Below are 24156 nucleotides of genomic sequence, written 5' to 3'. Positions count from 1 at the left end.
GGCTCTGACTGGGACAAGAAGGGACTCACAGGCCAAAGAAGTAAGAACTAGTTGTTAGAAGCCAGGACAACCCACCCAAGAAGAACACAGAGGTGTTTGGCAGGGCCCAGAGGGCCCTGGTTCTCTGCCTGCCGGGCACCGTGCATACGCCATCTTGTTGCCTCCCCATTGGGACCGCCTGCTAACAGAAGGAAGGACATGGGGCTCAGAGAGGCTGAGTGACTGCCCCACAGTCACACAGCCAGAGTGACAGCGTCTGGGTCGTGGGTTAAGCTATTATTCTCTTCTGTTTTTTGTGGAGATTAAGATTTCATTATGTATGTGGACCTGGGCTGGTCTCAAACTTTCCATTCTCCTGCCTCAGCTTCCCAAAGGTTGGGAGTGACAGGCCTGCTTGTTTGGTTTTGCTTCTAATTCTTTTATTCATCGGATTTTAGACGAGGAGTGGGGATATCAAGTCTTTTCTTTTATTACAGTCCCGGTACCATGCTCACACCTGCCACTGAATCTCCAGAGCAGCGCTCAGTGGTGGTCAAGTCTGAACCTCCAGAGCAGCGCTCAGTGGTGGTCAAGTCTGGGGCGGGGCTTTCCATCTGGGTGGGTCTGAAATTAAGGCTTCTCGAAGCAAAGCAGAAATTGAAGGAGACAGAAAAGTAGGAAAGACACAAACACAGACTGAAAAGGGAGCATCGGGCATGACCAAGGAAAAGAAACAGGAAGAGAGGAGGAGGAGGAGGGAGGAGGGGGGAGGAGGGAGGAAGTGGGAAGAGGAGAAGGAGGAGGAGGAGGAGGGAGAGCAGCGTCGGAGCCAGGCTGGATGCCAGTGCTGCTCGGCTTGGGTTGTCAGGCTCCCCTCTGTCGGGGGCTCCCCTCTGTCCGGGGGCTCCTGTGCGTGCTCTCTTCCTAGGTCTACGTTCTGGGAAAGCATTTCTTCCCAGGGCTCTCACACCAGAGACCGGGCCTGGTGACAGGCACCTTCACTGAGCCGGGGCACTGGGGCCTGCCAGCCCGCGGGAGATGTTTAGAGCCCCTGAGCCTCCACCTGGCAGCCCCGTGGGCCCCACCTCAGCAGGCAGGGCCTTTGTGCCTCTTCCCACCCCCAAGGTTCAGTCACTGTCCTTCCTTCCTGAGGGTCTGGGCTGCGTTCCAGTAATACCTGTTTGCTCATTCATGTAATATTTACAAGACAGGGCACCCCTAATCTGCAAGCCAAAATGCTTCCCCAAACTTAGTTAGTTTTGTTTTCGTTTGGTTTTTTGTTTGTTTTTTTGTTTTTTGAGACAGGGTTTCTCTGCACAGCCCTGGCTGTCCTAGAACTCACTCTGTAGACCAGGCTAGCCTCAATCTCAGAGAGATTAATCTGCCTCTGCCTCCCAAGTGCTGAAATTAACGGCATGTGCAATTTTATTATTTAAAATATCTTTACATTTAGTTAGTGTGTGTGTGCGTGTGTGCGTGTGTGTGTGTGTGTGTGTGTGTGTGTGTGTGTGTGTGTGTGTGCGCGCGCCTTCAGGTGTGAATGCCTGGGTACCCAGCATGCATCTGGAATAAGAAGACGTTTTTCTGGAGTCAGTTCTCTCTTCTACCACGTGGGGCCAGGGATTAAGTTCAGGTTGTAGGACAGGTGCCTCTACCCACTGAGCCATCATGCCAGTCAACTTTTTATTTTCTTGCCATGTAGGAGATTGAACCCAGGACCTTGTGAATACTGGCAAGCACTCTACCACTGAGCTACAGCCCTTCCGATTCTTCTCACTTTCTGAGACAGTGTCCTAAAATAAACTTGAACCTGTCATCCCCCTGCCTCAACCTCCTGAGTAGCTAAGATCACAAGCCTGCACCATGCGACCCCATTCCAAAATCAAAACCTTCCAAGCGCTGACAGAATGTTGCAGAAGTTTCCGGTTTGGGAACATTTTGAATGTTGCTTTTTTTTTGGTGGGGGGGGTGGGGGCGGGGACTATCTGATTCACAATCTGGGCAAATTCAAAGTCCAGAAAATTCTGAAATCTAGAACACTTCTGGTCCCGTGTATATGGACAAGGGCGAGTCTTTTCTGGTACACCAAGAACAACTTCTATCTAGGAAGCACATTGTGAATGTAACCGGAAAATGGCACCATTTTCCTGTAAGGCAAAGTTATGGAAGGACAATGCCAGGGTGAATCTTGTGCATCAGTGCAAGACTGGCCACCATGTGGGAGGATGGGGGAGCCTCGTTCCCTGCTGGAGGCTTGTAGCCAACAACTGGGGGACCAGAGGGGACACTGAGGCCCAGAGGAGCATCACGGCTGTATGGCGTCTCTGGGGAGCCCGGGCAGGGTGGGTCTCACCTGTGGCCTCATCCAGGCTCTCCTGTGTGACGTGGTCGTTCTGGCTGACCCATTCGCCATTGCACTTGAAGTAGATCTGTGTGGCGGGGAAGGCTCGGCAGCGCAGTTCCACGGGCTTGTTCTTTACGATGTAGGCGTCCTGTGGCTCCTGCAGGAAGTGGGGCAGCTGCTCGGCCGGTGCTGACGGTAAGGAGTCTGGGAGCACCTGGCCACCGACGTCAAGAAGGCCTGTGGAGGGAGAGTACCATGAAGTGCAGGCTGGACACCCCTCACCCTGGGGACCTGCTCCATCACTCACACGAGGTCTCCCGAGCCGAGCCCGCAGCTTCCCCGTCCTGCTTCGCATCTAAGAGGCCAGACTCTGGGGGTCTGGGCTGTTAGTGGTCCTTCTTCCTCCTAACTGGAGAAGTCGGGGAGACCAGAGGCGAGGACACCCCCTCTGGACCTGCCCACATCTCCGTCTCCTGTCCTGGCTCTGCCTGGCCTCGGCCACCTCCCACGGCGAAGCCTCAACACACAGACTGAGGCTAAAAAGTACCAAGCTTGCCGGGCGGTTGTGGCGCACGCCTTTAATCCCAGCACTCAGGAGGCAGAGCCAGGCGGATCTCTGTGAGTTCGAGGCCAGCCTGGGCTACCAAGTGAGCTCCAGGAAAGGCGCAAAGCTACGCAGAGAAACCCTGTCTCGAAAAACCAAAAAAAAAAAAAAAGTACCAAGCTCTGCCCCAAGCTACAGCGGCGCTCTGTTGCTCCAGCCTGGTAACACAGAAGCATCCAGGACCTGCAGGGTGTGTGTGGGGGGGGGGGGGGGGGGCGGGGCAGGGGTGCCAAGCCCAGGGCTCTGAGCATCCTGCAGCCTCCTCCCAGGCTCACACCCTTAGCAAGAACCCTAGAGGAGAACCTTCAGAGCACACAGCTACTAGGCTAAGCGGGTGGCCACCCCCTCCCCCGCGTGGCGGCCGGGTGGAAACGCCTGTGTCCCTGGAAAGAACAGCACCTTGGGAGGTGAGACAAACAGGAAGGGAGGAAAGCAGGCCAGGCCTCTGATTGGTCACAATCCACTTAGGAAAATTGGCTCTGCATCACAAATGCAGAACAATCGGGCAGGCTCAGGACAAGCAGTGGGGGGGCCCTGTGCTCCCCGCCCCTCACTTCTCCTGGGAAAGTGGAATCCAGTGCAGGGTGGGTGGCACGTGTGTGCGTGTGTCCAGGATCACATGCGGCCCCTCCCACCAGCCATGTGCTTGTCCCCGCAGTGGGGTCCTGAGAGGCCTAAATAGGGCACCGTGCACTTGTCCCTCAGGGGGGTCAAAAGGCTGTGCATGGCCCCAAGGAACCCCCCTGAAGGCAGAAGGGCAGGGGACACACAGTTTTGCAAGACTACAATCAACAAAATGTGTCTGCTCTTTCTCTGCGGGCAACAGGAGATTGGCCTAAGGGGGGGGTGGTAAGTGGGTAAGTCTTGGGAGAGAAGAGCTGGACAAAAGAGACCGGCTTAAGTGGGGTGGGATGGAGGAGAGGAAGTGTGCAAACATACACCCCCCAACCTAGTGGTAAACAAGAAACCACCCAATGGGGTGCAAATCCATCCCTTCCAGAACCCTCTATGTGACCCAGAGAGAGTGCATCCTGATGAGTGCATCCTGCTCTTTTGTGGCTGAAGAAGACTGGGAGGGGAGCACCAGCTTCCTATCGGCTGCTTTGAAGGTCCCACGATGGTCCTGAAAGTGGCCTGGCACTTGGTAAGGACACACTGCCCTGTTGAAGTCATACCAAATGCCTACCATAAGCAGTGAGCCATGAAGTATCTGGGAAAAAGGTGAGTTACCAAATTCTTGCAACAATCCTCTGTGTTCTGTTGTCTTCATTTTATAGAAGAGAAAGAGGCTCAGAGAGGTTGCTCAAGTTGCTCAAGGTCACACAGCAGAACTAAGGTTTGAACCCAAGAAATAAAATATCTGGACTGGGCCCCCCTCTTGGCACAGCAGGAGCCCAGCTGCAGTGGCCTCAGCCAGGTCCTGAGGCACCAGCCAAGGATGAGGGTACTTGAGCGTTCCTGGGGGCTACTCTGCCTGATCCTGTTTAAAGGTTATCACCTAGCCCCTTAGACATACCTCATGATCACCCTCAACACAGTCACCTTCACTTTCTAGTGTAGTAGTAGTAGATCAGTCCATTTTAATGGTATCACAAGGCCACAAAGAATTCTCAACAAGTGAGGAATTTATTACACAGTCAGAGTCAAGGAACTCAGCATGAATTTATTCCTAAAAGCTCGGTCGCCATTTAGAAAAATACCCAGTATAATTGCACATCCATGGTCATCGTGGCTCCACTCACAATAGCAAGAAAATGGAATCAGCACAGACGCCCATCAATTTGGATGAACGGATACTGAAAATGTGGCACACACACACATACACACACACACACACACACACACACACACACACACACACACACACACACACTGTGGAGTTTTTATTCATCCACAAAGAAAAATGAAATTTGCAGGGAAATGGGTAGATATGGAAATCAATCTCTCTCTCTCTCTCTCTCTCTCTCTCTCTCTCTCTCTCTCTCTCTCTCACTCACTCACTTTTCAGGGACCTGGGAAGACCCTTCCCCCTGGGCTGCTTTGACAGACCAACAGCTGTTCACAGATGCCACTGGCTAGCTGTTCCAGTCATGACACTAAACTTGGAGGTCACAGAGCCTCCCCTCCTCTGGAGGTCTCGGCCTCTCTTGTGGTGACCCTGATGCCAGGCTGGGGCTGGGCAGGAGTGGGCAGGTTGTCCAAAGCCCCCCGACTTGGTTCAGTCTGAACCACAAGACCTGGAGAAGGTGGATTGCCTCTCCGGCCTCTGTGCTGGTCTGTTCACTTCAGGGTGTGACCCTGAAGTTCACCCAAGGAACCAGATGGAAGTGTGCCTTGAGAACAATGGTGCTGAGGTATGGACAGGTAGAGGACCTGGAGCCTTGGCTCCCTCAGGCTCCGTGGTCCACTGTCACCTGAACCCCTTAGAGGGAGTTGGTCTGGAGACCTGCCTGTGACCAGCTCACAAAGAGGGGGAGGGGCTAACCAACAACATCGGACAGCACATTAACCCAGCCAGATCAGAGTCTAGTTTCTGGCTCAGGGCTGATAGATGGTTCAGAAAGCTGCCCAGCTGTGGCGGGATGCAGGCACATGCCCAGTGTCCCACACTGGAGGACAGGCACCCATCATCCTTTTAGAGGCCAGACTTCGCTCCCAGGGTGGAGGTTCCAGGACAAAGCTGCAGCTTGGCGGGAGGGTCTTGACACCTCCATCACGGACCTTTGTCCCTGGGGCCGAGGGACCGTGGCACAGTTCTAGGCATCTATTTACAGCAGAGCGGGGCCATGTGTCCAGGGCTGGCTGGCACAGGATAAGGAGGGAAGGAGTGAGTGGGTAAGGGAGGTACGTGCAGAGCTGCCCCACGCTGGGCACATTCATCATCAGTAATCACAGTGGTTCTTCAGCTTCTGGACACCGGCTAATTCTCCCAGCCCCGACTCCCACTGCATGGAAAATCTCTCCCATTCACTGCAAACTGCCGTGCTCAGTGGGGAGCAGGCCGAGCTGGAGGAGACCAGCCAGCTTATTATTATGTTTTAAAAACACAAACCCCACAGACTGGATCCCTTCCTGGACACAAAGCCCTGCCTCCATCTGGCCCTGGCTCCTATGGGGTTCGGGCCGTGGTCCCCCTCAGAGGCTGTCACAATGCCTGTTACTGAAGACAAATGGGGGACTGGCCAGCTTGGAGGATACCAAGTTGCTCCTAACAAAGAAGGTTGTCTCTCACCCAAGCCCTGTTCCCACACCCTCCACAGACCCATCTCTGTGCCCATGATGTCATTTCCTGTGATGGCCACCGGAAGTGGCCTTTCCAAGAGAGCCAATGGGGGCAGGAACCTGTACCCCGAGAGGAGTCCCGATGCTCCTGCGAGGTCCCCTCCAAGGCCCAGGCATTGGGCTAGAGTAGCGATACTACTTAAAGAATGGGGATGGACACATAGTCCTTGAGTCACCGGGCCACCCAATTCACAGAGGCACTTGGGGAAGTTATGCTACACACCGTCCCTCCAGACCCTTCCCCTGAACCCCGGACCCCTGGGCATGGACACCTCTACAGTTAATTTCAGTCCCAGCCTGGGGGGGGGGGGCAAGAGCTCTGAGGACATGTCATCTGCTTCCTCCTCTCCTGGGTAAGGGGACCAAGGCCTCTCTCATCCACCTAGTCCAGAAAAATGACCTCTGATCCCACTCAAGGCTTTTTACAGACCTTTGTGGTACCACACACTCACCAGCCACGCAACAAGCCTGTGTCGGCACTCCATTTTACAGGGCCAGAACCTGAGGCTCAGAGAAGCCAAAGGGTACATCCAAGATCACAGCTACTAAGAAACCCAGCAGCACTCTCTCCAATCAAACACACTGATGATCCTGTGGGCCCATGGGAACAGCTTTGTCTGTCTCCTCAGAGGTAAGGACTAGGCCTCAGCCCCTTAAATCCACCATGTGGGCCCCCTTCCTCTTGGCCTAACTCTCCCAATGCTCCAGACCTGTTTGTGGGCGCCTTCAGATCGCATGGCAAATACCCCTCCTTGTTACTGCTTCCCAGCCTGCAGCCCTCCGCCCCCCAGACCTTCCCCATGGAACTTGCTTTTTCTTTGACCCCTGGACCCACCCTGCCCCCAGCCTGGAGGGGTCTTGAGAGTCCTCAGCTATCCTTCCAACAGCTTTCCTAATCCTGTTTTAGACACCCACTCACCCATCCAGAGCCCCTGGGATCCCCCCCCCCATCTCTACCCCAGGGCCTCTTTGAAATGAAGCCCTTCCCCAGATTCATGGCTCTTGTGTAGCCATTTCAGCTCCAATGCCAGGGCCTCGGGGCCTTCCTAAGACAAGCCTCCCCACACTACCCATTCTCATCTTCACCAAAGGATGCTCACACTCCCGTGTCCTTGGAGTAGAGACCTAAAGCCACCTAGGTCACTGTAAAGCAAACTTCTTGCGAGTCTGGGGCCCTGTCTGTCTGTGGAGCTGGGCCCACTGGGAGGGCAGGCTTTTGTCTGGCTATGCTGGCCAGCCTCTTTGGAACTGGGGTAGCAGTTGGGGTACAGGGAGTGCCTGGGCCATGGGAACCAGCCCCCTTAGAAACTAGCCCCTTTGGAAACCCCGGATCCTCATAGCTCATCGGATCATTGTCCTCTGAGACCAGAGAGGGTATATTTTGGCCTTGAGTCACACTGTACAGAACAGTGGAGCCCCCAGGCACTAGACCCCAGGGGAGCAGAAGGGACTTTATTTTAAAAATCTTTCCTCGAGGCTGGGGTAAAGGTCAGCAGCAGAACACTTGCCTAGCATGCACAAGGCCCTGCCGGCTCACTCCCTGACACTGCACAAGTAAGTTACATTAAAATGTTTCTCTGGGCTGTGGTGGCACACCCGTTTAATCCCAGCACTTGGGAGGCAGAGGCAGGCAGATCTCTGTGAGTTTGAGGCCAGCCTGGGCTACCAAGTGAGTTCCAGGAAAGGCGCAAAGCTGCACAGAGAAACCCTGTCTGGAAAAAACAAAACAAACAAACAAAAATTTTCTCTGGGCTCTGGTGGTGCACACCTTTAATCCCAGCACTTGGGAGGCAGAGGCAGGTGGATCTCTGTGAGTTCAAGGTCAGCCTGGTCTACAGAGAGAATTCCAAGGACAGCCTGAGATGCTACACAGAGAAACTCGGTCTCAAAGAACCAAAAACTTTTCATTTGCTTCTAATGAAAACATGTTTCTGGGACTGGAGAGATGGCTCAGAGGTTAAGAGCACTGACTGCTCTTCTAGAGGTCCTGAGTTCAATTCCCAGCAACCACATGGTTGCTCACAACCATCTGTAATGAGATCTGGTGCCCTCTTCTGGTCATACATGCTGTATACAAAATAAATGAATAAATCTTAAAAAAAAAAACATAAAAAAAGGAAGAAAACATGTTTCTGAGTCTGTTCTGATTATAAAAGTAATCACACCCTTGATATAAAGAATGGTTTGGGGAAAATAAATAATAAAAACCACCCCATTCCTACTGTTACCCTTGATGGCTTTTTGTTTTGTTTTGGTTTTGATTTTGATTATTTGAGAATTTCATACTTGCAAGGGCATGGCCTCGTCCTCCTCCATGCATCAACTACTTATGCCCCACAACCGCAGGAATTTCCCATCTCCAGGCTCCTACCATCCCATGCCCTTCTTGATCTGGAAGTCATTGGTATTATCTGAATCACAACTGTCCCTGGAGAGTCCACTTCCCATAGGCCCTGGATCTTTCCCATCTGGGAGACGGGGTCGTTTTAATTTGTGTTGCCAATGTCAAGATGTTGGGCTTATCCAACTCAGAAGTCTAAAACTTTTCTCAGCCGGGTTGCCCTGTTGGCTGCTGATTTCTCTTGTCGCCTCCAGAAGAAGAGGAGCTGAGCCCCTGAGGGGTGTTAGGGTGCTGGCTAACAGGTTTTGGTGTTTTTAAGACAGGGGTCTCGGTATGTAGCCCAGGCTGGCTTTGAACTTGCAAGGATCTCCCTGCCTCTTGAGTGTTGGGATTTCAGGCATGCAAGCTTGCCTGGCTGGGGCTAGCATATGCATAGACAACCTCGGGTTTCCAGGGGCCCCCCACCCCCACTCCAGCCTCCGCCTGGCCTCCCTGTGATGACACGGAGCTGTAAAAGGCTGATGCAAGCTGGAAGAAGGGAATGAAACAGACTCCGTGGGGCAGATGGAGCCGTTGCCAGCCCCCACGGGACGTAGGGCCCAGCTCGGCCCGCCTGTTTGCGCCTGCTGATGTAACCACCAGGCCGCCTTGGCTCAGGGCTGGGCCTGCTCACCTGGTTTTCCAAGGGAGCTGCAGGCAGAGGGTGAGAGGACAGGAGGGCGGTGTGTGTGTGTGTGTGTGTGTGTGTGTGTGTGTGTGTGTGTGTGTGTGTGTGTGTGTGTGTGTGTAAGAGTCTGAGGAACTGCATGAGCATGCACTCCAGGTCACAGGGACCACTGTCACTTCAGGGGAGCTGGCTCCATCTCTGATGCCCCCATGGCATGAACCTGGGATGTAACAGGCTCTTGGTTAGTTCTCACCCATGGAGTTCTTGGATAGAATAAGAAAGGAAGAAAAACACGTGAACAGTCCCTGGTCAGCTGCTAGCCCGCTGGGTGACTCGAGGTCAGCTGCCTTACCGCCTGGAGCCTCAGTTTGTTTATCTGTAGAATGGGTGTGGTGGCACTATACCCACTTCTGAAGCCGTCGGGGGCCAGAGAGTGAAAGCAGAACACGACACCAAGTTCTGTGGATGGCTAGGGCACTTGGGGCCAGCAGTAGTGAGTGGCCTGAGTCCCAGGGAGCCAGAGCCACAGGCTAGGCAGAGAGAGGAAGCCCAGGAGCTTCCACAGGAAGAGAGAGCGTGGAAGAGGAGTACCAACTCCCCGGGGTCTTGGAGGAGCTAACAGAAACATGCTGGGGCAGAGACCTGCTAGGAACCCCAGAGGCACTGGGAACAGTAAAGCTTCCGGCTGCATGGTGAGAGCCGGACCCTCAGGGAGGCTTTGCCTCTGACTACCACCCTGGACATTGGCCTTCTAGAGCTCTCTCTGCCCCTTCCCTGCAAACGGGGAATGGGGCCTCAGATCATCGTCTCCCTGCTTGGTCCCTATAAGCCCCCGGGGCACAGAAAGTCACTGGACAGTACCAGCAAAGTTGGTACTTGGGGGTGGGGACTCCATCTCTGAGTCCCCAGCCCTCTTAGTTAGGGGGGCAGCAGGAGGGCCAGCCTGGCTAACACCACCGCTGAAGCCCGGATGACTGGCTTCCCAGGCCACAGAGTTTGGGAAACAATTGTTCCCAGGCTCCACACCCAACATCCACTGGCCAGCAGGTCCTCCCACCAGCCCTTGCTGGTAGGAAATGGGCACAGTGACCTGCCCGAGTCCACAGAGGAGGAGAGTCAGTACCCAAAGCCGAGTCCCTCCGCTGCATGTTTCTTAAGCCTTTTGGTGTTATATCAGAGCAACTCAGTCCATCACCGTCCGCTCCTGCAAGGGTTGGCAGGAGACTTTTCGAGTGGACCCGAAAGAATGACGTGGACACACGGTGGAGCTCTGTTCTCTTGCACGAATGCCCTGTCCTCCCCGGGAATCCAAATTCTCACTTGATAAACAGATACTGCACTGTGGGACACCCCGTGAGGATGCCGCAGGGACACACAGGCCACGTGAGAAGGCTCGAGGACTAGAAGCCCCGCATATCGAGTACCGTCCTCATCAGCGTCTACGTCATCCGCAGCATCTCAATGGCTTCCATGACTTTGCCATGTGAACCGTTGCCGCCACTGTTTACGGAAAGTCACAGGGTCACTAAGAGTCAAAGCCAGGTGTCCAACCCAGGCAGCGGATGTGCCACCAGCAAAGAGCAGTGCCCCCTTAAGGCTGCTTCCCCTGAAAGGAACCGAGAGCCATATTTTAAAATGTCCTTAACTTCCTCCCAGTTCAAACACCTGCCCCTCATTAGCCCAGGGCACGGGGCAGTGTTGCTGGGGGAAGGGAGGGTGTCTCAGAGAGGGCAACTTGAGGCTGTCGGTGGCCTTGGGTCGCCTAGCACACTCCCTCTCCGACTGTCCATCCTCTGGTTCCTTTACTGAGCATTTTTGGCTCAAGAGCGGCTCCTATCATCCAAGGGGAGGGGGCCGCCATTGGCTCCCCAAGTCCCCTGGGATCCAAAGTTCAAAACAATAGAAGCATCGGGCTGCCCTTGCTGCAGAGGTTTTGTGGGTGGCTAATTTTAGCTGAGAACTCCAGCATTTTCCCAGCCACATCCCTGGTCACTGTCTCGTCCCTGGCCCTGGACAAAAAGGCTTCGCTTTTCCTCCCCCAATTGTTCTCAGCTGGGAGCTGAGAACTGCCTGGGGCTCAGGACAATTCCCTTTGTGCCTGTTTCCGGGTGGCTCTTAATAACTCAGGGAATGGTCAGCCTTGGGCTCCCGGCCCTAGCTCTCAGCCTCGGCCACCTCACGTCAGCGTCCCCTTGCTAGTCCCAAGAGGTGGCCTTGGTAGACACAAAACCTGCAACTTCCTTCCAGGCTCCAGGGTCAGGGCAGAGTGAGGAACAGAGTGACAGCCACAGTTCAGAGAGGGTGTGAGTGGCCTGAGGTCAACACAGCACTGTGACAGAGCTGGTCCTGGGCCGTGCACCTATTTATTTATTCCTAGGCCAACACTGTAGGAGCGACATGCAGAAATTCTATCCCTTCCACCAGGGGTGCCTGAGTCTGACATTGACACTATCTGGGGGTGAAAGGCTGACTTCCGGCTTTATCTGGCTACTCCTGGATCCTTCCTCAGGACTCACCTGCAAAGTGCCCTGCTCTGACTGCAACACCCCACCCCACCCTGAACCCCAGCCAGGGTCCCGCTCTGCTTCTGGCTTGTCTTCTTCATTGCCCACATCACCTCCTCCAGCCCAGGTGGATTGGCACTGGCATGCTTCCTTGTTAGTATCCGGACCCTTCCAGACCCCAGGGTCCCAGAGGACAGATGCTCTGCAACAGTATGTTCAACATACACCACATTTGACCATGTGTGTGGGCACCGAGCAATCTAAAGATCCTGGGATAGGAGCCTGGAGACCCGCCCCCCACCCCCGCGGTGCCAACTGAAGCTACAGGGTCCCAGGAGACTGGCTGGGGCAACTGAGAGTCTCTTGAGGCTGGGGACAGGGGCATTCAGATATGTTGCTAGCAGCGAGGCCTCGCAATGCTTTCATTTTGAGTCGGATAACATAAAGGCATTTCTTTGTCTAGTGCAGTACCCCTGGGTTGGCCCTGCATACGGTAGAGTGTAGATACTTTTCATTTTTGAGGCACAGTCTCAAGTAGCCCAGGCTGGCCTTGAATTCACTGTGTAGCCAAGAATGACCAGGAGTTTTTGTCTCTTCTTCCCCGAATGCTAGGATTATCAGCCTGCGAGACCACACCTGCTCCTGCTGTGCTGGGGACTGAACCCAGGTCTTCGTGTATGCCAGGGCAAGCACTCTATCAATTGAGCCACATCTCCAAACGTTCCTGTATATTGTAGATGCTTAAGAAGTGCCCCGCCGGGCGTGGTGGCGCACGCCTTTAATCCCAGCACTCGGGAGGCAGAGGCCGGCGGATCTTTGTGAGTTCAAGGCCAGCCTGGTATACAGAGAGAGATCCAGGACAGGCACCAAAACTATACAGAGAAATCCTGTCTTGGGGGAAAAAGAGAGAGAGAGAGAGAGGGAGGGAGGGAGGGAGGGAGGGAGGGAGGGAGGGAGGGAGGGAGGGAAGGAAGGAAGGAAGGAAGGAAGGAAGGAAGGAAGGAAGGAAGGAAGGAAGGAAGGAAGGAAGGAAGGAAGGGAAAAAGAAAAAAAGAAAGAAAGAGGTGTCCCTTGCATGAAGTACTGAAGTTCCTGGACTCTCCTCTGGAGGCCCCACCTTCCCACACAGACAAGAGGAATAAGGAGCCTTCAGGAGGGTGCCCAAGGCCAAGGCCAGCCCCCACCCCCCAGCCAGCTCTGGGTGCCGCCTCCCTGTAGAGGCAGGCTGCTTCTGCGGCCTGCCCCTGAAGCCACTCCAGCCGGGCCTGCATGCTGTAATTAAGAGTGCTCCTAGCAGGCCCTGGTAATGAGGGGGTGTCTGGTGCCAGCCGTAATTACAGCCTGGTTGGAAGGCGCAGGGGCCGCCTCCAAGCCACATTACAAAGTCTGCAGCGGGACTCCCGCCCGCCTGCTCCCTTTTTATGGGGCTGGTTAAAGGGAAGGACAGGAGTTGATGGAGGAGCCAGCTCAGGCTGGGGGCTGCGGTCTTGGGAGAGTTGAGAGATGAGAGTCCGGGCCTGTACTGCTTTGAAATTATGCTCCTGCCTCACCCCTACCACACCCACGCCAACATTCCCATCCAAGGCAGAGGTCAGACACGCAAGGACACCAACTGAGACATCCATGTGGCTCTCAGCTAGGCCCAGGGTCATAGGCCTTAGGCAACCACCCCAAGATGACACAGCACACCTATTTACTTAACTAAGGGTCAAGGCTTTAAACAACTTGGTGTCATTCACGTAGCCGGTGAGGACAGATCCTCAGCTCAGGCCTGTGTCCCTGATGGTAGAGATACAGGGCAAAGAGCAGGTATGGCTCAGCCAAGGCCGAGCCATGGTTTGCAAGCTGCTACCTGGGAGGCCCACTGGAATCCTCTTCTTTCTCTAACAGATGAAGAACTCGGGGTAGGGTGTTGCCAGGTGGCAGGACACCTTCTTTACCATGTTCAAGACCAGACACAGGGCTGGATCACCAGGATGGGGGTCCATGGTTCAGACTCCCAGATTTAAGTTTCTGCCGGGATCCCAGGGTCTAGTAAGGTACAGAGCCAGCATCACACCATCCTGAGGCTTCTAGGCCTCAGAAATACCAGGATGTTAGTGCGGATGGGAGAAAGCCATTCCAGGGGCAAATTCCTGGCCGCCTGGCACACCCCCGGGCATGACAGACATCACTAATCAATGGTGGCACATCTGGACAGTGCATCAGTGCCCTTAATACAGAGAACAGTGAGCTACAATCAGCTAATGAAGAAGATATTCCTCCATCCCTGATTTAATCAGTCCTCATCCACCCTTTCTCGACAACTGGAGGTGGGTGACTTGACTTTCTTAGTGAACTGGTCTCCATGCTCAGTCAGCCTGCCACCCCAACCCTGTAAATATCGGGGCTTCCTCAGTGGACTCCCGTTAAACCATACTGCAGGCCAGGGACCATTCTGCTGCACGAGACCCATAGAGGCAGCTTTTGCAATAAAGCAGAGTTCCCTGGAGAGTTGTCCAACGCAGCATTGGGCATCTCTGCGCTCGGCTCCCATGCCCCGCTCCCTTCCATAGTCTCTTCCTGGGCTTCTCTCACGGCCCAAATACCCGAAGACTCCAACAACCACTGCCCACTCGCCTCAGGTGACCCTCAGGGATGCAGTCTCTTAAGATGCCTCCCCTCCCCCACTCTGCTCGGAACCCCTCAGAAGCCTCTTCACAGTGGTGCCTTTAATCCCAGAGAAAGGGCGGCTGTGGCTGGCTGGCTTCAAGGGTGTGTAAGAGCTGTCCTAGAGGACGGGGTGGGGATGGGACTGGACAGGCTGGCCATAGCCCTGCCAGCCCCAGGCTCACTTTCACAAGGTAGGTCCTGACCAGGGAGACAAGGGAGCCCCTGAGACAAGGGGAGGTAACCGCCTCGCCTCACCTGCTATGCTGAGCCAGGCCCCCGAGGGCATTTTCAGAAGGACACGCTAATTAGGAAATAGGGCAGCCAGCCACCGGGACTATGGGCCACACCCTGAGCCAGAGACCTACACAGTGTAGGCCCAGCCTGCTCTCTGACCTCAGGCAGCTTCCGCCTCCTCTGTGGGGCTTGGGCAGGGACCCCAGTACTCCCCATGCCTCCTCGGAGGGTGGCTCCTGGCACAGAGCCCTGGATTCTAAGATGCGGTCTCTATGCAGAGTTTTGGGTCTGGGAGGCGGGAATGGTGTGGATGAGGCCGGTGGAAACCTTCTGACAGAGGCATGGGAGTGAACCCCCCGCCGTGGGCCACTGAGCCCTGATTCGACCTGTCCCCGCCAGCAGAGACAATGACAAAAGTCTCTTTGGGCCGCTGGCCTGTTTCTCAGAAGTTTCAGCTCGAACCCGAGCTGTGCCGTCCCAGGTGCTCATCCCCAGACAGTGGGTTCCACCTGAGGAAATGCCGGCCCTCCTGTCTGTCCCGAATGAGTGGACGGGACCTGGGCTCCACCCTCCACCCTGCCCCAAGCACCTGTTCATTAGTCTCGGGTCTCTGTGTCCTGTTACTTCCTCCTCTATAAAACAGGAATCACAGAGACTCCCAGGCCACTCTAAGGTAAACAGAGTCACAGTATGACAGTAACCACAGAGGACTGAGCGGGACACCGGACTTCAAGTCTTCTCCACAGACTCCTACAATCTAGCTGTGTGGGGCTGGGCCTTTTCAGCCTCCTTAGCCTCGTCCACGGTCTTGGATGGGGTAAACACTAGATTCTGATGAGTGCAAAAGTCCTTTATAAACTGTAAAGGGCTGTCCGAGCCTAAGGTTAGCCGTTACAATTTTTCCAATGGTCTGTTTTACTTCATTCACTCACCTCCACCCTGCCCACGATGGCCACGTCCATCCCAGCTCACCTTTGTGGGACTCTAGTGACGGCTGGTTTACAGGACCCCCAGAGGCCTGCCCCTTGAGGCCCGAGGTCCCACTTAGACAGGTGACAGTCATCCTTGGGCAGAGTGGAGGAAGAAGGACTTGGAATGCTCGGGTTTCTGCTAAGAGGATCTTTACCCATCACGCAGATGGCTCTGCATGCAGGGCTGAGAATCAAGCCCAAGAGAAACAGCCACCTAGGTGTGAGGACCTTGGTAACTGGGAGATGAGGCGGTGACATGGTTAGAGCTCCCCATGCAATTCCACCCTTGGCTCCTTCTGCCTTTTCCTGGTAGGAATCTGGGAAGGATTACGTGGAGGCCCCATGCTATGTGACTTCTGGCAAGGCGCATCCTCTCTCTGGACCTCCTTCCTCAAAAAATGAAGTGCTAAGTTCATGGCCTGTCCTGAGGTCTAGGTGCTGGGAACAGAGGTTTAGGAAATGTCTAAAAGTCTATCAACTGCTGGGGGGAGATGCCAGGCTGCTTAGTCGGGGGAGGGGCGCCATGTTTAGAGGAGCAACTATAGCCTTGGCCCTTAAGAACAAGAATGGGAGAGAATGCCAGCCTTTGGCCGATCTGCAAACCTTCCTCTCCTCTTGGCGTGGCGGTAGTGGGCAGAGACAAGCACGAAGCAGTTCATGTGGATGCCTCCAGCCTCACCAAGAGGTGGGGGCCTGGCTCTGCCCTGCCAATAGCTAAGGGCACCTATCTCACCCAGACACTGAAGGGGCCTTGCCCTTAAAAGGGACCAAGGCACAGGACAGGAACTTGGCTTTGATAGCTGTGGGATTTTAGGTAGGTGATTTGCTTCTCTGGGCCTTATTCTTCACCTGTAAAACAAAGTCCCTAGAAATCAAACAGAATAACCCCAATCCCACATGGCTTTACTAGCTAGATGGCCGGCATAAAAAGGATGCTTTAAAAAAAAATGTTTCCAAGTTAGGTATCACTTTTCTTGGACACACTGTCTGCGTCTCTGGCCTTTATTTTCCTCGTCTATGAAGTGGGTGCATACCCACGAGACCACTGGCAAGGCACTTATGTAGAGCAGGCACTCAGTGTTTGTGGGAGCCACTGAGACCAGGTGACCTGGCAGAGGTCCCGGCACACCTGGCCATAGTCACCTCTCGGCCTTGCGACAGGCACGGGAGTTGTTGTCAGGTCCCAGGTGGCTGTTGGGCCCCCGGCCAGAAGCAACAACACCTTCCCAACCCACACACACCTCCGAGGAGCACCTGGCGTGAGGAGGAGGAGAGAGCTCACCGACCAGCGGAGGGATGCCAAGGAGGAGGGAAGCCAGAGCCTAGGCAGGTGGCCCTGGGTGCTGCCCACTTCCCGGTGGGGTCCAGCATGGGGACATGGGCCACCTGGGTGACTGACTGACTGACTGGTTTGGAGGCCTTCAGGAGAAGGAGGCTGGGGATGTATCTGGGCCTTTGAGTCTGAACTATGGGCAGCGTTTATTCACTTAGGCTTAGAAATCTCAGCCCCAGACTCCTACCTTTCCCATGAGGTAATAGAATCATTCCATTTAGCGAGTGGGGGGGCGTGGGGGGGGGTAGGCAGAGGCTCCGTAGAGGTGAGTGGCGGGCTGCTCACACACTGAGCTACAGATAGCTTGGGGGGGGGGGACGGGGAGACACCTACCCAGGCTTCATTTTCCCATCACGGAGCAAAGGCATGTGGTGACATCTGGGGTACAGTCCCTCCCTGCTCGCTTCTGAGCGTCAGACATAGGATGTTCCAGCCAAGGAGGGACCCACTCGGTTGTGGGGTTCCAGTGTTCTCCTCAACTAGCCTCGGCGGGACACTATACCAGGTGCTGGCCCTTCCCAAACCCCCTCAGGCCTGGTCACCCTGACCCTCCCCGACATTCCCAGCCCGACCACCCAATGTCACCCCTTGGCTTCTCCAAGCTCATGTCTCTGTTCCCTCACCACACACTGGCTGGAATGCGCCTTGGGCTTGGCAGAGAGGCAGGAGGGCCTGGGCTCTGGACCCAGCTCAGTAGCTGTGTGACTTTGGACAAGTTCTGACCCTCTTCCAGCCTTTGCTTTTTCCATCTGCCACTGAAGGTCGGATGAGACTCTTAGATAGTCTATGATCACCAAAGCTCGCTTCCTGGACACAGGCTGGGGTGCCGCCGCCGAGCATCTGGGACCTCAAGTCTGAGTTCACCTCTTGGCTCCCCACTGGGGTGCCTGGGGAAGCTGGTCTGAGGAATGCCAGGCAAGGCCACCCTCCACGCAGGCATCCCCACTGGTCTCCATCTGCTCTCTCTCAGAGCTTTCTAGACTGGGCTCTGGCCCCTGTCTGAATCCACGATGTCCCCCCATCCCTCTCTTAACCTGTGGTGGCTGCCCCCGTCACTAGATGCATTCCTGGCAGAGTTATTTCCCTCTGTGCGAGCTTCCATTAGGCAGGAAGTACACCGGTTGCAGGCGGGGCACAGGGGGAATAAGGTGGCCATAAATCACTAGCCTCTCCCCGCACCACCAATGCTGCTGGCTCGGCAGCAGCACCTCCCTTCCTGAAGGAGCTGCAGCCCAGTTACATGTGGCTTCTGTGCGGGACCAGCTGTATGGGTGCGGCAGGCAGGCAGGCCTAGGACTCACCTAATCACTCCTGAGTAGGCCCTTATGACCACAACAGTTCAACTCTCCTCAGAGTGACACCTGGCTATCCAGAGGGAAGGGCCAAGGATGGGAACAGATCGAGTCATTGAGACGACAATAACAAGCTCACAGAACAAAAATCTAACTCGGCCTCCTAGGGACATGGAAAGAATGTGGCCCAGGGAACGTGGGCGCTCACATCAAAGAGCGCAGCCTGCCCCCTATTTACAGCTACCTCTTCCACACTGCCCCTTTTGCAGCTGGTAAGGAATAGCGCTTTTGTTTGGGGGTACGAGCTGAAGGAAGCCCCAGCCGATCTTCTGGAAGTCAAACCTGCCGTCGGGAAGGGGTGAGAATCAGCCTGCTAGCCGGGCGCAGAGCCTCTGGCTTGCTCTGCGAACAAAGTTTGGTTGAGGAAATTAAATGAGATCACAGGAGTGATATTAAAAGAGCAAATTACTTGAAAGGGCTTCCGCTTGGTCCAGATCTGACTGCAGATGGATGGCGCTAATTAGCCACGGGGAGTGGAGCCGCTCCGTAAAGCCGGTCCTCACACGCTGGGGTTTCCAGGGGCTCTGGAAGTGAGAGCCCCCAAGTTCTCCTCCTTCACCATCCTCCCCCATGTCAGTGAGGCATAGTGAAGTATGGAATTTGGCCATCTGTCTGTGCCCATCTGCTGGGACTTCTGACAATGAACTTGGGAGGTGACTCTTACCCCAAATCCACAAAGCTATCCGACAGGGTGTGTAAAGTAGGGCATGACTTTTCACCTACAATCCCCACTTCTGGGAAACTCTCCCAAGGGACTCGACTAGCTGTGAGCACAAAGATGTTCGCTGCAGCCTTGCTTACCAGCGTGAAGTGCCCCTCTGGCTGGGTAAAGGACACCTATGATGTGAACTGCACTCGCTCAGGTATGACAGTGCAAACCAGAAGAAGTCTGTGCAATTATTCAAGGGCAGTCGTGGGGGCGGGGGAGGGGGCGGGTGTTACCCGAGGAGATCAGAGCGATATTTAAGTACATGAGTAAACCATAAAACAAACCCGGGCATGTGCCTGAGAGGAAATGTACTAACAGGCAAGGAGGAGTCGGGTCTGGGTGGGAGCATGAGTGATTGTTTCTCAGAACTTTTCCCATCATTTGGGGGGAACTGTGACTGCAGTTATCTGGATGGTGTAAACAAACAAGCAAATAAACCTCTTCCTGGACACCCAGATACTAGTGAGGACGCCAGAGCCTGGCGTTGTTTCGAAGGACCTGGGGATTCTGGGAAGTGACCCTTAGGCAACCATCTCAGTGTCGCTTACCCAGTGAGGGGCAGCCCAAGTAGGCTGGGGGCGGGAGCTTGGGGGCTGTGGCTACCCACCCATGCACCTGTTCCCACAGGAAAGTACCTCTGGGGACCCTCATTGTTCTCTGGCTAGGAGGAAAGTGAGGGGCAAGGGGCACAGCTCACTCCAAAGCCAGGAAATAAATCTCCTTCTGCATTTGGGTCACCTTTATTTGACGGGGACCCAGGGGGTCTGAGGACTCGTGAGAAAAATCTCCCCAGGCCAGGCCCACGCCATTGAGTAGACTCCAGGGGCCCATCCCGGAGGCTTCCTCTGGCGATTTCCTGGCATTGTTGACCCCATTAATCCCAGCGGCAGCAGGACATGCCACCTAGCAGTCCTCCCCATCAGCAGACTGTCGGGGACACAGGTCTTTCACAGACCTTGTGAGATCTGATAATCTGTGAATGAGAAAAATCCCCCCCCAACCTCCCGCTCCCCTTCTCCATCCGCTCCACGAGGACACCCCACTCCCCTGGTGCAAGAAGTCATTCGGATTTGCATAAAATTTACATCAATTTGCATAGCCACCTGCTATAGTGGAGAGAGCACTGAACCAAGACTCACACGTTGGAGCCCAGTCCCGGCGATATGATTAACTGACTGTATGACCTTGAGCCAATCACTGTCCTCCCTCACTATCAGTTTCCCTATCTATTGAACTAAGGGAACCGCATTGTCAGGAAGTGTGGACCTGGCTGGAGGATGGATGGAGCCGCTCGCTGCCAAGTGACGGCAGGAAGACAGACAGACAGCTGGGAGGGGGTCCCCACTGTAACCCCTACTTTGGGCAGGTGCTTCCTGAACACTTCCTGGGAGAACACCTATGAGGCAGCATCTCTAACTTCCTGGCAACTGTGCTTCTGCCCACTGTCTCCCCACCCAGGCTATGGGGATGCCTAGGGAAGGGTACACACTCATGCTCTACCCAGCTGTTCTGTCTCTCCTCCCCTGGGCTCCCCCTGGGGAAAAGAGTAACTCTGGCACCCTGGAAATGCTTTCCGCCAGGTGCCAGGGAGCTTGGTGGGGCCCCAGGGAGTAGGAGGTGAGGCTCCAGGTTGTCCTGGAACCAATTGGACACAGCACATGTACACACTCATGCTCACCCACTGCCACATTAGCTTAGACCAAAACAGTAATGGAGAACAGGGACAGCGGTCTATACCAGCCTTTCCTGCAGAGTCCCTGGGCCCTGTTGCAAACATTTGCTGGGAAATGGATGGAGAGGAAGTGGAAAGAAAGCCTCCTTCCTGGGGAGCTGCTCTTGCGTCTCCTTGCGTCAAGATCTCTTGGGCATGGTGGCAAGGGGAGGGGAGGGTACCAAACTCTGGAGGGGGCCACCGGTGCCGGCTTCCCTGTGGGGTCATCAGCACGGGGCAGTCAGCGAGGCTGCAGCCAGGTTCTGGCGAAAGACGCAGGAGAGCTTTGGCAGCCGGGGTGGGGAGCTTCTCAGTCTCAAGCCAAAGTGAGCCAGGCTTGGGACAGTCCCAAGGGGTCTGTAGTGAGAGAACTGAGTGGGCACCAGAGGCAGGGGGCTCGGGCTGAGCTGCAAAGGACCATGGGGCTGTAGCTCGGCTGACAGAGCACTTGCCGCACCTACACTGAGTCCTGGATTCACCCCCGCACCCTATAACCTGGTGTGTGGTGTACAGGCCTGTCATCCCAGCACTAGGGAGACAGAGGCAGGAAGATGAGATGTTCCAGATCAGCTGGGGATACAGGAGACCCTGTCTCAAAAATAAGGACAAAAAAAGCTGAGCGGGCGAGTGAGCGAAGTTTCCTCATACTCTGAGGTCCTTGGAACCCAAGTGCTACCTTCTCTCCCACTGTCTAGTAACCCCCCTCACCCCCTCCTTTATGTCGCATCCACAGCCGGAAAAGGGTGAGAAATAAATGCATGCGGGCGCTTAGCTTACCCTCTCCATTTCATACACCCCAAAGTCTCCTTAGCCAGGGAACAGTCCCACCCACAACTAAGATGGGTCTCCCTATATCAATCCCGGTAATGCAGACAATCCCTCACAGACATTCTCAGAGGCTAATCTCCCTGAAGACCTGCCTCCTGGCGTGGCGTTGACAGTGACTACCATCCATCATAAGTAGTGTCACCACGGTGGGATGTGCAAGGAGATCCATCACAGGTTTCTGGAAGGTGGAAAGGTGGAAGTTTTCCTCTTTATGAGGAGCCATCAGATAACCCCATGAGAACCATTAGGAAGCAGTAACAAGACTGTAATTTGGACCTGGAGCTTGATGCTGACCTTTGCAAACTGGTCCAGATGTGGCCCTAGATCTCTCAGCACAACACACCAGGCAACACTCTCAGGTTTTCTGACATTTAGGCCACCGCTACCCTTGGGAGTCCAGGGAGGCTGGAGTCAGAGACAGGAGCTTGGCTGGGACTCCAGGAAACACCCCAATGCTCTACTCAAGAATGGGAGTTTTGAGGGGGCAAAATGGTTCAGGCTTCCCAAGAGGGCTAAAGCATGTAGCCAAGGAAGGGGATACTGTTTGGGGGTCAGCTGAACAGCTGAAAGCTTAGGGTCATTCCTGAGGGTCGGTGAGGAAGGGCACGGCTCTAATGTCTACCAAAGGCATCCTGAGGAACAGCGACTGGAGCTTCTGTGTGGTAAGAGGTCTTCAGCAAGCTGCTGGCTCAGGCTTGGCAGAGTCAACTCTGGGCTTCCACATCCGGCTTTAGAGTTAGGGGCTGCCTGGCACCACAGCAGATTCCCCATGGTATAGGGAAATCGGCACCTGTAACCCCCACACTTTACACATGGCTATGTGGGAGCTTGGAATGCTTCTGCGTCTCATCCAGGCACCAAGACCAAAGCCTAAGACCCGTTTGCATTGGGATCAATAGCCGGATTCCCAAGTATACCATCCTGCAGCCCGAGTCCTCCATCTCTATAATGAGGACTGCCCACTTGGCAGATGACCGCTCTGCCCAGTAACTACCTGCCTTCACCCTCCTTGTTGGCTGTGAGGGAGGCAGGAGACGTCACAGGTCCTACCACACGGGCTCTCCTGAGTACAGAATGACAGCTGGGAGGTAACGCCATGGAAGCTCCAGATCCAAGGGCCTTGCCCAGATAGTATGGAATTGGGGTGACTGCCTGCAAGGCCAGGGTGGCATCCCAGCCAAACAAGGATCATGGGAGGTCATCACTCTGTTGCTACTGTCCTCATGCCTGGAAAGTCCTGGACCCTTGCAAACTGGTGCAGGGGAAGCTGGGCCAGGGTTCTAGAGGCAGATGGGAACCAACCATCCCAAATGTGGTCCCTTTGACAGCACCGTTATATCAGGGCAAGAGCTCAGGTTGTACCAGGCTCTGGTGCCAAGGCCCAAGCTGGCAGCATGCCTGAGACACCTAGGTGGAGTTCACACGTGGTGACAGCCTATGCCAAATGAGCAAGCTGGACATGTGGCCACTGTCCTATATTCATGGTATATTCAGGCCTGGGGTCAGGTGCCAGGGCAGAGGTGTACAAGGAGGGACTGAACGCCTGGCCACAGCATAGCTCATGTGAATGAATACCCCTCCGAGTCCCAGTGGCATCCATCAGAAGTGGTAAAGTTGGGACAACAGGTGCCCAGGACAAATGTGTGTGCTCATCACCTGCGGGAACACAGAGGGGTGGCACACAGGTGCGTATGTGCAGATGGCCTAGCTGACAGGGTGGGCATTTATGTCTTTCTTTGAGGGTGCGTATGCCAGAGAGGACCCGGAGATGCCTGTCTCCGTGTGCGTGCCTGCAGTGAGTGTGAGCCAGCATTCACCCTGGGTACAGACAGCCTCCCAGTGTACCCGTGAGGGTGCCCGCGGGCTCCCGCTCATGCAGGTATTCATGAGAGGGAGACACTTTTAAAACAAAGACCCCCGGGCTGCGGAGAAAAAACGCTGAGATTCTTGGGACCACGGAGCTCAGCGGATCTCCACAGGTCTACTGGGGGCTGTTACATGAACCGCTGCGTGTCCATTCTGCCTAATGTATAAATTACTAATGTAAATTAAAGGATAATTGAAGCCCTTTAGGCCCCAAATTTAAATTATTTAGCAGGTAGTCAGGAATAGGAGAAAAGGGGAGGAAGAGCTGAGTTTAACACCCAGAGGGGGGAAAAAAATGCCAGCTCAGGGGGAAGAGAAAAGGTGCCCCTCCCCCACCCCTCCCACCAGCTTCCAGCCTTCTGCTCTGGGACTTCTCTCTACTCTGTCTACATAGCTTCTTCCTGGCCATGTAGCCTCCCGGGAGAACATTCCTGCTTGGGTAAGCACAGCTGGGCCAGAGGCAAGGCTGCCTCCCCTAGGGGTGCGGCGGGTGGGGGTGTACACTGACTTCAGCTGCTGGGAGTGAGGAAGGACCTGGGGAGGCCTTGGGATGACCCCACCCCAGGAGCTGAGAGCTGGAGCCAGGGGCTGGAGCCTTGGCTTACTCCAAGGGAGGAGAAGACAGCCAGACCTGGAGGCTTGAGATGGACCTCCCAGGGGTCAGTCAGCAGGACACAATAAGACCTCCAAGTCACTGCGTCATGCGCTGACCGGGGCTCAGCAGCCTAGAGATGGCAAAAGTCTACGCTCAGGTTCCTGAGTCAGCCTGTGCTTGGCTA

The 24156-nt window shown here is 54.9% G+C and overlaps 1 protein-coding gene across 2 annotated transcripts in view; it reads right to left on the bottom strand.

Annotated features, from left to right (window-relative positions):
* Unc5b (unc-5 netrin receptor B) overlaps window positions 1-24156 on the bottom strand; it is a 68827-nt gene that overhangs the window by 16994 nt on the left and 27677 nt on the right. For both annotated transcript variants that reach the window (XM_006972696.4, XM_006972697.4), the window contains exon 2: window positions 2333-2560. In XM_006972696.4, coding sequence (XP_006972758.1) covers window positions 2333-2560 — 228 coding nt within the window. The remainder of the gene's footprint in view (window positions 1-2332; window positions 2561-24156) is intronic.

This window comes from Peromyscus maniculatus, chromosome 21, assembly GCF_049852395.1.
Source record: "Peromyscus maniculatus bairdii isolate BWxNUB_F1_BW_parent chromosome 21, HU_Pman_BW_mat_3.1, whole genome shotgun sequence".
Lineage (NCBI taxonomy): Eukaryota > Metazoa > Chordata > Mammalia > Rodentia > Cricetidae > Peromyscus > Peromyscus maniculatus.
Note: the sequence above shows the minus strand (reverse complement) of the source record. Positions and strands in the feature narration are given on the sequence as shown.